At 46.1% G+C, this 15,686-nt stretch overlaps 1 protein-coding gene across 6 annotated transcripts; it reads left to right on the top strand.

Moving 5' to 3' along the window:
* Window positions 1-2,729: 2,729 nt before the first annotated feature.
* On the top strand, window positions 2,730-15,137 carry p4ha2 (procollagen-proline, 2-oxoglutarate 4-dioxygenase (proline 4-hydroxylase), alpha polypeptide 2). Of its 6 annotated transcripts, none has more exons than XM_047020345.1 (17): window positions 2,730-2,868; window positions 5,385-5,511; window positions 6,704-6,795; window positions 7,620-7,716; window positions 8,013-8,164; window positions 8,492-8,629; window positions 8,928-9,167; window positions 10,149-10,348; window positions 10,465-10,641; window positions 11,184-11,254; window positions 11,381-11,480; window positions 12,039-12,092; window positions 12,712-12,768; window positions 12,844-12,909; window positions 13,773-13,841; window positions 14,100-14,196; window positions 14,664-15,137. In XM_047020345.1, the coding sequence occupies exons 3-17, from the start codon at window positions 6,714-6,716 to the stop codon at window positions 14,732-14,734; spliced, it is 1,671 nt and encodes a 556-aa protein (XP_046876301.1). In that variant the 5' UTR covers window positions 2,730-2,868; window positions 5,385-5,511; window positions 6,704-6,713; the 3' UTR covers window positions 14,735-15,137. The 6 variants fall into 6 exon arrangements, with proteins under 6 accessions (XP_046876301.1, XP_046876299.1, XP_046876298.1 ...); XM_047020343.1 differs by lacking the exon at window positions 5,385-5,511 and adding an exon at window positions 3,292-3,398; XM_047020342.1 differs by lacking the exon at window positions 5,385-5,511.
* Window positions 15,138-15,686: the final 549 nt, after the last annotated feature.

Below are 15,686 nucleotides of genomic sequence, written 5' to 3'. Positions count from 1 at the left end.
GAATCAATATCAACTGTATTTGTCAACGAATATGAAGCTTTTCCATTTTGAATTCCGCTAGGTTAACATTGATAAGGACAAGGTCTTTCAGATACGTTGTGAGTGTTTCGGCTTTCCTCAGCTTTTTGCTTCGCTTAACGACAAAAACGACAACCTGCTCTAAACTTGATGTTTTCCTTGCTTTTCTTTTCCCTTTTGATTTTGAGTTGTTCAAGTCCTCACGGATGTTTCAGATCTTTTGTTTTCTATCATTTTCAACATCAATGTTATACATCCCATTTCGATGGGATGTCAAGTGTTTACAACGGCAATGACAAAAAAAATCAAAAGTTTACAAAACTTGAATCTTAAAAAAAAAAAAAAAATGAAAAAAAAAAAAATGAAGCCAGAAAAGAATTAGTGCATCTTTTCAGCTCTCCATCAGTCAAACACCGAGTGGTGACTTTTTTTGTTTGTTTTAATTTGAGACTTGAAACCCCATGCATCCCATGATATTGAAATGCAATGTTTGTATCGCACAATGTCTCTTAGTAGTCTATTACAAGAGTTCAGACCAATCAATAAAGTGGATCAGGTCTCCACCTCTCTGAAGATGATGTCTCTCGATTATTTTCATCTCGCTACACAATTCAGATGTTTTAAGCTTTGTAAAGGTAGAAGGGTCTTTGTAAATATACAAATTATAGTCATCTTTACTAATACATATCGGAATATTTATCAGTCAAGATGTCTCCAGGTATTCAGGTTTCTGAGTACCTGGGTCTGCTGCAACGTCTGAACCTGAATGTTGCTGCATGTCGATGTCGCCACACATATCTGTGGCAACACACTGGATCTGGTCGTCGCTGACTTGGTTCCAGTCAACAACACACAGGTCAGTGACCTTGGCCTGTCCGACCACATGGACTTCTCACCCCTGCCCCCCCCCCCCCCTCCTCTCTCATTTGAAACAACACATGCACATCCGCAACTGGAAAGCCATCTCCACAGCCGACATCGCAGAGGACCTTTCGAATCCCCCTCCCCAATGTCTTACCTCCCACTTGGTGAAATCGTGGAATTATTCCACCACCCGCAGCATTTTGTGAGGTCTCTTTTGTGAGGTCTCTTTTGTGAGGTCTCTTTTCCTCGTTTTTGCTCTCTGCTCATCCCTGAACTGAACAACTGGAAAACAGCTGGTGGCATCCTGGACCTGGGCATGACTCACTCTGGGCTCACTGGCCACAAACTGGCCTTCCATCATCTGGCCTTCCACCAACCTCATAAAAAATTCATCCTGTGGAAGCGTTTTCCACTACCAACCACCTTTTAAAGTCCTGTTTCCCAGTGAGCCCTTAAAGTGCATTCTAAGAAATGAAGACTTTTTCAAGACCAAGGTCACTAACATCAGGCCCAACATATCTCACTCATTCGGCCCCATCCTTCCCCCCCACACCAAACCCACCACAAGTGTTACCCCTAACCTCTCTCTGGATGCATCTAAGTGTCTCTGGGGGAGGCTGAAAGTAAGGCCCTCCACATGCACACTTGACCTTATCCCCACCACCCTTCTGAAGTCCTGCATCCCAGCATTCAGTCCTCTGGTGACTTTAGCTGTCAAACAGTCCTTCTCCTCTGTTGTGTGAATGTTTCCTGTTTTTGTGTCAAATATACAGTTGAAAGGCTTTTGGTCAACAACATGTAACGTGACCGGAACTTGACTGGAAGATCCTGCATGAAGCAGCATTCTCATCATTTTAACAGGCTACTGCTGACATCTGGTGGATGTATGGGAGCGGTGCAGCTGTGGACACAGCATTCATCAGGCTTGCTGTGTGCAGATCACAATTAAAAGAAAGGGTGCTGTCAGTGTAAAACAGTTTGTCACAAAAGAAGCAGGTCATTTTGGCAACTTCATCAGGGTCACTTTTGCTTTCTGCAGAACACCATGAAAACATTTGGGAGTTGAGATTTCCATGTTTCTTTTAAATATCTTAATTGTAGGGTATATTTTGTAATTGTTTTTACACAATACAAGTTGCACTATGGCACCAAGTATGACAGAAACACAGATTTGAGAGCAGAGCTACTGTGACGGGTATAAATATGTTTGCATGCAGTACTATGAAATCGCATTTAGTTTTTAGGTGTAGGTTTAAGCAACAAGCATTTTCAGCACGCAGAGGGAATATGCAACTGATAATATTCATTATCATATGTAGCCCCGGCACATTCATATCCGGTGCATGTGACATTTGACTAAATCAGTGGGAATGCCAACTCATCAACAACATTTTGTATCTAGTAAAATTTCGCCTAAAGAAGCCAACCCCAAAAGTAGCGTAGACGTGCAGAGCAGCATGTAGCCCATATAGCCTACATTACCGTAATTATGCTAAGTCGTAGCAAAAGGGCAGAAAGCCCGAAATTAAATTTAAAAAATGTTTTAGTATATACTGTATATTCTATGCATCTTATTTTTGTAGCCTATTAAGAATTGTATATAATATTATTGCAGCTATTAATACAGCATGTTAAGATTTATCAGATAATTCCTTGAAGAATTTCTTATTTCCCATTTTTATATTTTTAAGTGCAATACTTTTTTAGTTGAATTTCTCCTTCATATTAGTGGTGAAACTTTACAAATGTATGCTGTAACTGGGCAATATTTTATTGTCTCCTGGCTGTCATCACAACATCTGAGATGCTTTACATACGGGAATGTTGGTGCGCATTTAATAGGAGGATGTGTCTTCCTGCCCGACATGAGAGGAGGTTCTGTACGTGGCAGCGAAAAAAAATCCTTACATTTTCAGTAACCCCGGGGTGCCTTGAACATATCTTCACATTCCGTTAATGGTGAAGCACATCGTACTAAGGGAAAAGGTAAGCATGCATTGATAAGTTTGCGTTAACAGGGCTTACATAAGCACACATGTAGGCTATGAAAGGCGCTGCATGTGCCCGTTGGCGAAACATGTTAGGATGGTTGTCAATAACAACTACTATCAACTATATTTTGGGGTGGTAATTTGTTTGAACGTTGCATGACATTACCAGTTATTTTATTTATAACAATTAAGCAAGCTGTAGAGCTTTTCAAGTGTGAAGTTCCCAGCTGTTAACATACTGGTATACTTTCACAGTGTAACCCCATGAGAAAGGGAAAGTTACAAGATACAATGCCAAAGTAACTTTTGATCTGGTTTTTTATTTAAATATTTTTGAATTGATAATAATATTTTTTACATGTTTTGCTTTAAGTGACCCAACAGTTTATACCTGTTATTTTACGATACTTTTCTTTAGTGAGAGGACCTACTCATCCAACTTGTCGGGATTTCTAGAAACGTCTTGGCTGACGTCAGTCGTGGGATATTGTAGTAGTCCTCCAGATGTGTTTTCCAGATTTTTCGGCAAGTTGGATAATGTATCAAAGACCTCACGTGGGCCTGTAGTCTACAATTCTGTCTTGGAATATTCACCACTTCAGACCAAATAGTCACCTAACTAAAAAACCCACTGTGTTATTGTTCTATATCAAAATGCAATAGCCTTATTGGTAAGTCAGTTGACTATAGGTTGATTTATTTATGATTTAATATGCCCTTTGTCTGATCCACTATGTTTTTAAAGAAAGGGGAGTTCAGAGAGACACTAACCACTTGGAGGTTGTCTCTACCCCCACTACTCCCCTCACTGTTACATTCTTCCCTCTGGATAGTGTATTTAGTAGTGAACAGATGCATTTGAACAGTTTTTGCTTTTTTTACAGACTCAATACACTAGATACAGGTCATATTTAAAAAGCTTTATTTATCCTAAACTTCCAGTAGTGTTAAAAGGATAAATGTCACGTCATAACACAACGCGTGTACAGTCTCTGTGCGTGTGTGTGTGGGTGGGTGTAAAAGTGTTTGTGTATGATAATCTCAGTTTGTGTTATAAGTGCCTGCCGCTCCTCAGATAATTGATTGCTAGAGTCAGTCAGGCAGTTTAAACACATCCAGTGGAATGCCTAAACAGAGGACAACTCTCCAGGCTGTTGAAAGGAAGATGCTGGAGGCTGTTAGACAGTAAAGTTCTCCAGCATTAGGAGTCTTAACATTGGGTTCTATCTCACAAAAGCTACAGTCGAAATTACACCATGCATATCCAGTTCTGTTTCAGTACGTCATGAATAGAATGTTTTACCAAAAGAGTCATGAATCTACCTAATGTAGGTTCTGGTGGTTCAGATCAAGTTCTCTGCTCTCGACTCAGGTCGGCTTCTTACTGTACAGTCCAATGTTCAGTCAGCTGACTAACCCTTCAAAACATTCAAAAAATGCTGACCTAGGGGGCCAAAAACCAGACCAGCTCAGAGCCTGAGTTACACTGGTCCTTGGTCCTGCAATAGCTGTTAAGAAGACATTAAGAAGGCAATGAATAGCCTCTCTTGACATGGAAAACCTCTTCCACAATGAAATTGGAACACATCGCATTTTTCGGATATGTTTGCTTTTCTGTGAGGTAGGGAGGAGGGAGTTAACTCTCAGAGTTACCACAAGGTGAACTCGGAGGCAGGAGTTGTCTCAGCATATTGTATGGCTTAGGTTAGTCAATCTTTGTGTGTTTTTGTACACTTTTGTACGATCCATCCTTACTGATTAACCCAAGGTCACTCACTGACTTACTGACACCATCAAGCTTCCAGCGAGTTTGGTCGAGAAAATCAACACGTGCCCCAACATCTGGGTTAAGAATGACACATGCTCGATGGAATAGCAAACCAATATCGGCTGTCGAGAAAATCGACTAAATACCCTTGGGCTGCATGATAGCTTTTATATCCAGTCCCAGGACAGACCATCGAGTCTGAATGTGGACCGTGTGCGTGCATGTTACAGGGGTCTGGACAGCCCTTGCTCAGGCCAGCTCATCTTCTCTGAGCTGGGCTCCATCTGGGGAACATGCCTCAGATGGACAGCATTAGGGCCGCTGCTCCTGAACAAACTTTTCCTGTTTTCACAGTCAAAAAGGCTCCCCACTGGCTCGCCAAAATAAACACCTTCAGCAAACATTCGTCTGGTACCATACCATACCATGCAGTGTTGTCGAGTATTGTGGGCGAACGTGCTAGGATCAGGGCAAGGGAGACAGGCGGGGAAGGCTGAAGGACGTGGGCGTTGAATTCACAACTCCTCTCGATGCCCCATTGAGACAGCATCCTCTCACTAGTTTAACAGTGTGTTGGTGAATACAATTCAAGACCGAGCCCTCCTGTCGATAAACGTGTTTTTGGAGTAGCCTACATGTATCAGTGCTCCAGCCAAATGAGCCCTTTCCCCAGCAACTGGGATTTTAGGAAACAGCCGTGTTTTGCTCCGGCATTTCTAAAACTGCTGTTCTTTCCTGTCCAGTCACATAGTGTTCCAGATGGATATCTTCTTCTGGAAAGAAGACTAGCTGGATCAAGAACACCTCACTAGAGATTACCCAGAGGAGTTCTGTGTAATGTAGATAGCACAATCCCAAGAGTTTGTTCAGGTAATTACATTAAGCGTTTCAGACAATACCTAAACGTTCAGATATCCCTTTCTGTATTTCAGAGGGCTGTGGTGATAATCCCCAAATGAACCGCTAGATTATAGAGACTAGGGGGAATTACAGTTGCACACACACCCCTGTATCCCCTTCACACACACACACGCAACCCTGTATTCCCTCCACACCTCAAACACACAACTCAGTAACGCGTCGTGTGGTATGCCTCTAAACCAGTGGTGTATTGGGTTATTTTGAATTATATTTAGTGTGATTTGGAATGCATCTTTTCACCGTCTCAAGTGCTGGAATACTAGTTGTATTGACATGGTTGCAGTCCGGTGCTAGCGGGAGCTTGACGCAGTTCTTGAGAAGTCATCAGAAGTGTAAGCACACATGTCGTCTCACAACCTTAGAGAAGATAATGCCAACTGTCCCCCTAACACCTGTCTCCCTCACCCTGGTCTTGGCTGACTACTAGTAACTTCAACCTGAGCTACCCTTTGACCCCCTGACCCCTAAACCCCTAAGCTCTGGCCCGTGTTCCACGAGGGCATGAGGGCTTGGTTGGAGTGACCCGTGGGTAAGGTAGATGAGATACTCTCTGATGGATATTTGACATATAGTCTTTTTTTTTTCTTTCAGATGGGGGAGGTCATTTTCAGACCTCCCCCATCTTTGAGCTCATCTACAGCTGTCTTGGTAGTTGGGAAAGCCATGTTCTATTCCATCACGGTCCGGGCTACAGGAGTCATGGTTTCTCCACAGGCACATGCAAGGCCAGCCACATGGAGGCCCCCAGGTTGGCAGAATTCAAGCTCAGATGGTAGACAGAGCAGGAGTCTCCCAGCCTCCCAGTCTGCCACTAATGACCCGGAGCCTTCTGGAAACTATGAATACAGCATATTGTTAGACCACCAGCTAATGTACTGACAGAAAAAGAACCGGCTTGGCCTTCCAGAGAACCAGTAAATATATTCCTCTGTGGATATTGATGGCCATGTTTTGACTATTTATCATAAGAGAAAATCGCATTTGCCAGTGGCCCTGTTGCCACCACAGTTAAACTGACATGAACTCCCATGAGCGGCACTGTGCTCTCTTCAGCCAACGGAAGTAGTGATTGACGTGAGTGAACATGATTCCAATTGTATTGATTGACATATGTGTTTTTTCCCCCCCATTGCATGTTCAGCATAACAACGATGAAGTGCCTACCATTCCTAACCTGGGCTCTGGTCTGCTCCTGTTGTTGGCGAGTGCAAGCGGAGATCTTCTCCTCTATAGGTAGGCACTACAGGACACTGCTGCCTTATAACAGGTAGGCCCCAGGCCTCTTTATGTGTCCAAGGCTGGTCTTATCTCCACCATGGGCTTGTACAGCAGTATCTAGAGGTGAAAGACTACAAAGCTTCCCATACTTTTTGTAAAGATAGTACACTTCATGTTTTCAATCAACCCCCACAAGTAAGCAAATTGTTGTTGTTTTCGTCATATTTGACCCTCTGTTCTACCATGCCCCTTACCTGGGATATTTAGCATGTTTTACTCTTAGTTGCACGAGAACTGCAACTGCAAAAGCTACTTGCATCCTGTCAGGCTGAAGTGATGGGTGGCATTCTGGCGATTGATGTTCAATTTGACTCCACAATGTGCTACGCTGCAACATTTTAATGTGGCGTAAAGCTGCTTCGTCACTCTGCTTGGCAACCACAGAGAGTTCACCCCAGTCCTGGGTTGCTGTGGAATTTCTGCACGCAGAAGCCTTTGAGTCCCTGCCCCCTAACGTCAAAGACTCCTGGGTAGTAAAAATTCACAGCATGGTGGGATGTGTGATAATATACAATCTAAAACACGAGGGGAAGGAGACATCTCATCCTCTGAAACAGCCTTTTCCATAAATAGCTTAATAAACACCACAACAACGCACCCTTGCATCTGTATCGATGACGCCTATCACAGATAATCACTTGACGCAGAGGTCAAACACCTAGTAAAAACCTGGGGTGTTTTTTGTTGTGGTGGGATAAAGGTTTAAACCTCCTTAATGAGTGATTCAACTTTTCCTTGTTAAACTGGATGACGTTCTGACTGTTGGAAATCTGTCTCAGGTCAAATGACGGACCTGATCTTCACGGAGAAGGAGCTGGTCCAATCCCTGAAGGAGTACATCAAAGCGGAGGAGGCCAAATTAGCAGCTGTCAAGAGGTACTGTGTGTTACCACTGCGTGTTTGTGTGTTATGAATAATGGAATAGATTCAAACCAGACACGCAAACCTTGGCTTGTTTGACTGTAGGCTTAACCTTGTACCGGCAATGCCTGAATAGGGCAGATGACAAATGAAGGGATAATTTGATAATTGCTAATACAGCCCCTGTCTGGTTGAAGTACAAGTTAGAAGGAATCACGTTTTGTTTTGTGGCTGGACTGGGCCTGTATCTACAAACTCCCTCTGATGTGATGCTAATTCCCTGCCTACCTGTCTGTCTGTCTCTGGTGTAGCTGGGCCAACAAGCTGGAAGCATTGACCCGGGCCTCGACCTCTGACCCTGAAGGCTACCTGGCCCACCCGGTCAACGCCTACAAGCTGATGAAGAGACTCAACACTGAGTGGGCGCAGCTGGAGAGCCTGGTTCTGCAGGACCCCTCAGATGGTAGGAGGAAGGATGGAAGGGAGTGTGTGTGTGTGTTCCAAGCACCGCCCACGCATCTGCTCCGAGAGAACACAGGCTGTCATGCAGCTGTTGGTTTCTGTTTACTTTGGCCATATTTTGGTATGTGTGAGCTGCTATCGGACGTGTGGGAGGAAAGTTCCAGACGTAGTCATTGGTGCCGTAAGCCTCCCTGCTAACACTCCTTACAGCTGTGTTCCCTCACTACACTCTCTCTTTCTCCGTCTCTCTCCCCCTCTCTCTCTTTCCCTCCCTGCCTCTCTCTATCTGCCTCTCCTCTCTCGTTATCTCTCTCGGATCCCTCTCCAGGGTTCATCTCCAACATGTCGGTGCACAGGCAGTTCTTCCCAGATGAGGAGGATGAGAAAGGGGCTGCCAAGGCCCTGATGCGCCTCCAGGACACATATAAACTGGACTCGGAAAGCTTCTCCAAAGGCAAGCTGCCAGGTAAAGAAGGAATGGTCCTGGATAATATGACTGTGTGTGTGTGTGTGTGTGTGCACTGCCAGAGTGTTTAAGGTGTCTCCTTAGACCCGAGTGCGTTTGTTTATGCATTTTTGTTGTATTTCGAATCGACTAACAGCTGCCATGCAGGCTTCAGCCTCGTGACGTGTTATCTGGACTCACAGTGTGATGTCTCAACCTGCCCAAGAGTCCTCTCAGCCAGGCAGCGCACGTATCAGCTTGAACCAACTCCCTCCACCCAAACCCCCCCCCCCCCCCCCCCCCCCCCCCCCCACCTCAGGGATGCACTCCAACGCCCTGCTGACGGTGGACGACTGCTACGACATGGGGAAGACGGCGTACAACGAGGCGGACTACTACCACGCCGTGCTGTGGATGCAGCAGGCCCTGCGGCAGATGGACGCCGGCGAGGACGCCGTGGTGACCAAGGCGGACGTGCTGGACTACCTGAGCTACTCGGTCTACCAGATGAACGACCTGCCCCGCGCCATCGAGCTCACGCGGCGCCTCGTCGCCATCGGTAACGGGGGCCCCTCTCTCTGTCTGTCTCTCTCTGTGTCTGTCTGTCTGTCTCTCTCTGTGTCTCTGTCTGTCTGTCTGTCTGTCTCTGTCTGTCTCTCTCTGTGTCTCTCTGTCTGTCTGTCTCTCTCTGTGTCTCTCTGTCTGTCTCTCTCTCTGTATGTCTGTCTGTCTCTCTCTCTGTCTCTCTTTGTCTCGTCCGCTTCCTCTTTTAGCAGGGCGTAGCCTGACAGTGGTCACGGTTCCTAGTGCTATTTCAGACTCGGGCCTTTACGGAGGACGCGGTCGTCGGTGAAGACTGTAATCATGGCCTTGTGGTGACTGGTGTTGGACTGTGAAGTGAAACGGACCTAGCTGTTTTGACAGTTTAGGAGCTGTGTCAAATACCTGCGCAGCAAATAGGATTTTTGGTGTTGTCATTGAGTCAGGGATTTCCCTAAGCTCCTTATTTGACCGAGTTCTCGGGGTAGTTCCGATGGATTCAGTGGAAAATTGCAAAGGCTGTGCAGTTATTTATAAGGAAATGCCTGACCCGGGAGTTGGCCTATGGTGTTTGTTTGTTGTCGAGATTCCTATCGTTCTACTGAAGGAGACCACTCACCAATGACTGGCACCCACCCGGTTGTGGACACCTCCCCAGCCTTGGGAGCTTTTAATTCATGGTCATTTTCTTTAAAGACCACAAGGTGGTGTTGCTCTCTCAGTCATCCAGTGCTAGCAGTCTTCCTCCACTACCCTGACCGTAATCCTACTGACATAGCGGCCATAGTTCCAGCGGTCAAAGCTTTTAGTCAGGTGGATTTATTTTCCTCTCAACACCGATATCTCTAGAAAGAACCGTATCATTTGTGTGGCAATTTCTTTTCCTCTCGACACCGATGTCTCTAGAAAGAACCCTTTCATTTGTGTGGCATCTCCTCATTCTTCCCGACCTTCTCCAGAGTCAGGCGGGGTAACGGGCTGTTTCATGGTGCCATTACAGACTCCGACCACCAGAGGGCAGGAGGGAACCTGCGCTACTTTGAGCGTCTGCTCGCCAAGCAGCTGTTGGAGCAGAACCAGGAGTCCCAGCCGCCCGTCTCTGAGGAGCCCATCCAGTTGGGAACCTACGCCCGGCCCAAGGACTACCTGCCCGAAAGGGAGACCTACGAGGCCCTGTGCAGGGGCGAGGGAGTCAAGATGGTGAGAGAGAGACCTTCATACCACACGCTACCCCCCAAAAAACACTCGCCCCGAATTCCGTCTAGTCACTGTGGTCATACATGTCGATTATTGACTCCTCCCTCTTCCTGGTGCAGACCACCGCGAAGCAGAGCCGCCTGTTCTGCCGTTACCACGACGGCAACCGGAACCCCCGTCTGCTACTGAAGCCGATGCTGGAGGAGGACGAGTGGGACAGCCCCCACATCGTACGCTACCTGAACGCCCTGTCAGACCTGGAGATCGAGAAGATCAAGGAGCTGGCCAAGCCCAGGGTGAGAGGCAGGGCACTAGAGGCAGGCCACTAGAGGCAGGCCACTAGAGGCAGGCCACTAGAGGCAGGCCACTAGAGGCAGGGCACTAGAGGCAGGGCACTAGAGGCAGGGCACTAGAGGTCTGCAGACCTGCAGGAAAACAAGTCAAACCAGAGAATAGCCTTGGGGGGGGGATCTCTTTACCTGTCACACATGCTCCATCTGGAAGTGGGTGAGGGCTTTAAGTTGGTTATAGGTTCAGTCTTTCCCTATTATAGGTTTTAGATCTCTGGGCATCTGTGATGCTCTCGATGTTGCACATAGATAGGGCTGTACAAATCTCATTTGATTGGATTTGAAGTGATAGCGAGAGCTTATCTCTATCACGATATCACCTATACCCTCCAAACATTGTCATACCAGTGCTGGCCATGTGAGGATTCCTCACACTGCAGCCTGTACATTTAGACGTGTGCGTTGTCGATGTCTGGACCCCATCATGTGATTATCTCAGGCCTGCACACAGTGTCTGATTTACTGTTCATCTGTGTAAACACTTGAAGCTTGCCAGAGCCACAGTTCGAGACCCCAAAACAGGCGTCCTGACCACAGCCAACTACCGAGTATCAAAGAGGTGAGTCCTGCTGGTGAACAGTGCTCTGGCGCCCCCCTGTGGTCCAGCCGGGGTATATATCTGCTGCTGTAATGTGGAGGTGCCGGCAGGGAGTCACACTGAGTGTTTTGCGTGACCGTCCTGCAGTGCGTGGCTGGAGGGGGAGGAGGACCCTATCATTGAGCGCGTCAACCAGAGGATACAGGACATCACAGGTCTGACAGTACAGACTGCAGAGCTGCTTCAGGTGGTGTTCCAATCTTGATATATACGGTCTTTACCAGGGGTGGGCAATCCTGGTCCTCAGGGGCCACTGTCCTGCACGTTTTAGATGTTTACCTGCTCCAGCACACCTGTTTCAAATGAACGGGTTGTTATCAAGCTCTGTGGAAGCCGGGTGATGACGATTCATTTGAATGGTCAGGGGACAGGGGCCCCTGAGGACCGGGATTGCCCACTCCTGGTCTATATTATGCAACAATATTGGCTAAAAATACTACAACACTGAGAGGACAGAACTCATAACAAATTCAATACATTTAGTTATTTGTCTATACTGAATGTTACAGCTATGGCCAGTGTCCAGAAGGCTGACATTTGGTCCAGATAGAGTATCAACTTATGGCCAGTATCCAGACGGCTGACATTTTGTCCAGACATAGCATCCAAAGAATTGCCTTTGTCCAGAAAGTTGACATTTTGTCCAGATATCGCATGGACATAGCAACTGTGTTGGAGTGGTTTGCATGAGCAGGTTGTGTGACCATCCACTAACCCGGCCCTCTTCTTCTGTGCCACTGTGCAGGTCGCTAACTACGGGGTCGGAGGGCAGTATGAGCCCCACTTTGACTTCTCCAGGGTAAGCACTCTGACAGCAGTGTCAATGAACGGCTTCCACATGGTCCATGTTCGTTCTGATGATTGATGGATGACTTCCTCGTGTCACGTTCAAGAGGAATGTGGTTGTTGTCTTTGGTCTATGGTCATTCTCCCTCTTTAGAGATCAGCATCCTAGAGGGAAGATGACTGTGTGTGTGTGTGTTTTTGTGTGTGTGTCAAGAGGCCCCACATTTCCAGCCAAGGATTGCAGTAGGAGGTTATTTATGACTTGAGTAGAATAACACAGTAACACTGTTGCAGTCTAGGTGTTTATGGTCGACTATATGACTCCAACTTGACATCCCTTTAATGAAAAGGAAAATTCCAGTTGCATGTCCCATCACCATGGTGCTATTGGGGGGGGCAACATGGGAAACGGTAGAATCATCTAGTTCCTTAGAACTCAATTCCAAATGTACAGTTATCCTTTCAAGTTGAACCCGTTTGATTATCATTTGTCATCCTGTTATTCTATCATCATCCTGACCAGGTTCATATTTGAATTAGTACCAGTTTTTAGTGCCTTTTGTGGCCGCCTGGCCGGAATCCTGGACCAAGTCTTGTCAGTCTGGGTTAAACGTTACAAACGTCTGTTGCAGCGTCCTTTTGACAACCTCCAGGTCGATGGAAATAGACTTGCTACCTTCCTCAACTACGTAAGTACGTGTGCGCGCGCGTGCCACGAGACCGCGCCTTCATGCTGTGTTCTATCTCAAATTTTATCTCCGTAGAGAGATGAGCCCGATGCTTTCAAAACATTAGGCACTGGAAATCGCGTGGCCACTTTCTTGAATTACGTAAGTATGCGTGCCTAGGTGGTGGGGGTGCTGAGAGAAGCGCTTAAGAAGCTGCTGACTTGGCCACCTTCCTTGTTTGGATGTTCCTCCTGCATCGTAGCTAACCCGGCGACTGTGTAAGCTCTGTTTCAATAGAGGACTTGGATTGATTGACACGACTGTATGTTTCACCCAGCCCAGCCCCGCCTCGCCCCACAGGCACTAACCTGACTGGAGGGCATGCCAGTTCCACGACTCGGCAAGTTAAGGCCATGCTTACAAAGGCTGTGAAACCTGTCGCATGAGTCAGTCAATTTCAGTGCATATTGTTGAGAGTTTTGTACTGAAGGCCCACCCCAGTATACCCCAGTATACTGTACTCTGCTGTCGTATCTTAGCTCTGGAGCCACACTAATACGCATGACGTTCTGCAGTAATAAAGAGAGAGTCGAATGCGTCTATCAGTGAATGGTACGTCTTAATAAAATATAACTTAAGTGGAAATGTAAAGTACAACACGTGCTAGGCATGGTATGCAATAGCTCTGGTACTTATGTATCACAATCTGTAAAGTGTTACGATAGTCAACTGCTTCTGTTTTTGTATATGGTTGTATAGATATGTAGATATAGATATGTTTTCCCGTTAGTATCTGGCTATCTCACTGATGGTTGCCAATCACTGTACATTCTAAGATTTAGCCTCCTGAGCGACCACTGTTTGAACATTCAGTTGACATAGAAACTGCCTATGCAAATAGAATTGAGTTGAAGACACAAGTTAAAATAGTATCATCTAGTAATTGTTCCATATAGCGTGCTGTATTCCTTTCAGCCCATGTCCTGGAGGATGGTTTGGCTGACGTTTTTTCCCCCCTCTGTCAGATGACTGATGTTGAGGCTGGAGGAGCCACGGTCTTCCCAGACTTTGGAGCAGTCATCTGGCCTAGAAAGGTAATGAAACCCCCCCCTCCCTGGCCCTGACCCTGGCCCTCCGAGCCCTGGCATGGTCCCTCTGAATGGAAGAGTCCCTCTGCAGGTATCCCTCTGGTGGGCTACAGTACCAGACAGGTCTACTGTAGCTGCACTTCATCTCTACATACTGAAAAGGCCCAAAGCCTTTTTGATAAAGCTGCACAACAGTTGTGAACGTCATTTAAGTACAGATTCATTGTACGTTGAGCATTTTTGTGTGTGCATGTATTTCCACAGGGAACTGCAGTCTTCTGGTACAACCTCTTCAGGAGTGGGGAGGGAGACTACAGGACTAGGCATGCTGCTTGTCCTGTGTTAGTAGGAAGTAAATGGGGTGAGTTTGGTTATTCAAGTGCAGCCCATTTCACTGTAGTGGAAGCAGATTGCTCTTCTTTTCTGGTCAGTAGTGCATGTTTAGACTGGCTGGGATTGACTGTGTTGGATCTTATTTCACGACGGTCTTAAAAACCACATACCGTCAGGCCATAAAGTGACCCTGGTCAACCCAACGGACGACTGTGGCTATAAAACTGAACCTAGGGGCCTTGCTCAGTGGCATTGACATCATAGGTCTTGTCATGGTATGGACAAGCTGGAAATCCTATAGTACTACAACATCAGCATGGAATGTAGCCAGAGGTTTTCTCAAAGCAAGACCCAGGGTCCTCTTTGAGGGGGCGTAGGCCCAAATAATACCACTACTACTAGTAGTAGTACTACTGCTACTATTATTATTATTACTCCTCGTACTATTATACTAATACTTCAGCAACGTGACTTGTTTGGTTTCTGTGCTGCTAGTGTCCAACAAGTGGATCCATGAGAGAGGCCAGGAGTTCAGGAGACCCTGTGGCCTGACAGAAGTGGACTGAGGCTGTTCTTGCCATCTAGAATCACACACCCCTTGCAGTGCCTTGGGCAGCGATCCAAACTCTCCGAAAACGCATACATACAGACACACACACACACACACTCAGGTCTTGGATTGTGAGCTGAGACATCCCTTTTTGTTTTCTCGCATAACTCTGAAAATGTATAGACGGTTTGGCGAATGTATGTGTAGGACCTTAAAGGGCTCAAATGTTTGTTTTTATAATAATTTGTGTTTTGGAAATGGTGTCTTTTGATGTAAGTGACCTTTGCATAAGTAAATACTGACAAAAAAACATATCATTAAGAAATGTCATCTTTTCATTCTCATTTATTTATAGACTTAAATTATTACACTGTTTTGGAACTTTGAGAAGAATGAGCATTAAACAGTGTGTTTTATTACGAGTGTGTTTCTTACTGTAACAATCACACAACTTTCACCAGAGTCCTGGGAGCTCTCCATCACACACCTGCACCCCATTTCACAAAACCAGTCTCCTTGCCCGCTTGTTGACTCATTTGGCGCATTTAAACTGTTTGTTCCCCTTACTTCAGTCTTATGTTTCGCCTGCAATTTTAGCAATGAGTCTGCTCCAACGCACCTGATTCAAATGAATAGTTGTTATCAGGTCTGCAAGACAGTGGGCCCTGAGGACCAGGGTTGAAGACCGCTGGCCTAAAACACATGTTCTGTTAGATCATTTCACCATCATGTTTAATTATAAAAGACACTGGGGTTTTCCATACACAAACAAATGGGCCGTGTCATCGAGTTAACATTCATTCAAAAATATTTCTAAACGAATTTCACTGTAAACGAGTCTGCTTACAGAAGGCTTTCGAGGTTTCCCTTTCAAGTGCCTGTGATCTGTCTCGTGTCTAAGAGCAAAGACAATTTGGAACGCTTGCTGCGATGTCGATTTGGAAGTGTCATGCATGTCTATTTCTCTG

This window comes from Hypomesus transpacificus, chromosome 5, assembly GCF_021917145.1.
Source record: "Hypomesus transpacificus isolate Combined female chromosome 5, fHypTra1, whole genome shotgun sequence".
In the NCBI taxonomy this organism is placed as follows: Eukaryota; Metazoa; Chordata; class Actinopteri; order Osmeriformes; family Osmeridae; genus Hypomesus; species Hypomesus transpacificus.
Note: the sequence above shows the minus strand (reverse complement) of the source record. Positions and strands in the feature narration are given on the sequence as shown.

Excerpts from the sequence above, each read along its gene's own strand:
- p4ha2 (XM_047020342.1), top strand. The coding sequence starts at position 6,714 with ATGAAGTGCCTACCATTCCTAACCTGGGCTCTGGTCTGCTCCTGTTGT. Across the intron at positions 7,717-8,012 it reads AAATTAGCAGCTGTCAAGAG|CTGGGCCAACAAGCTGGAAG; the intron begins GTACTGTGTGTT and ends TCTCTGGTGTAG. Across the intron at positions 12,769-12,843 it reads TTGCTACCTTCCTCAACTAC|AGAGATGAGCCCGATGCTTT; the intron begins GTAAGTACGTGT and ends TTATCTCCGTAG.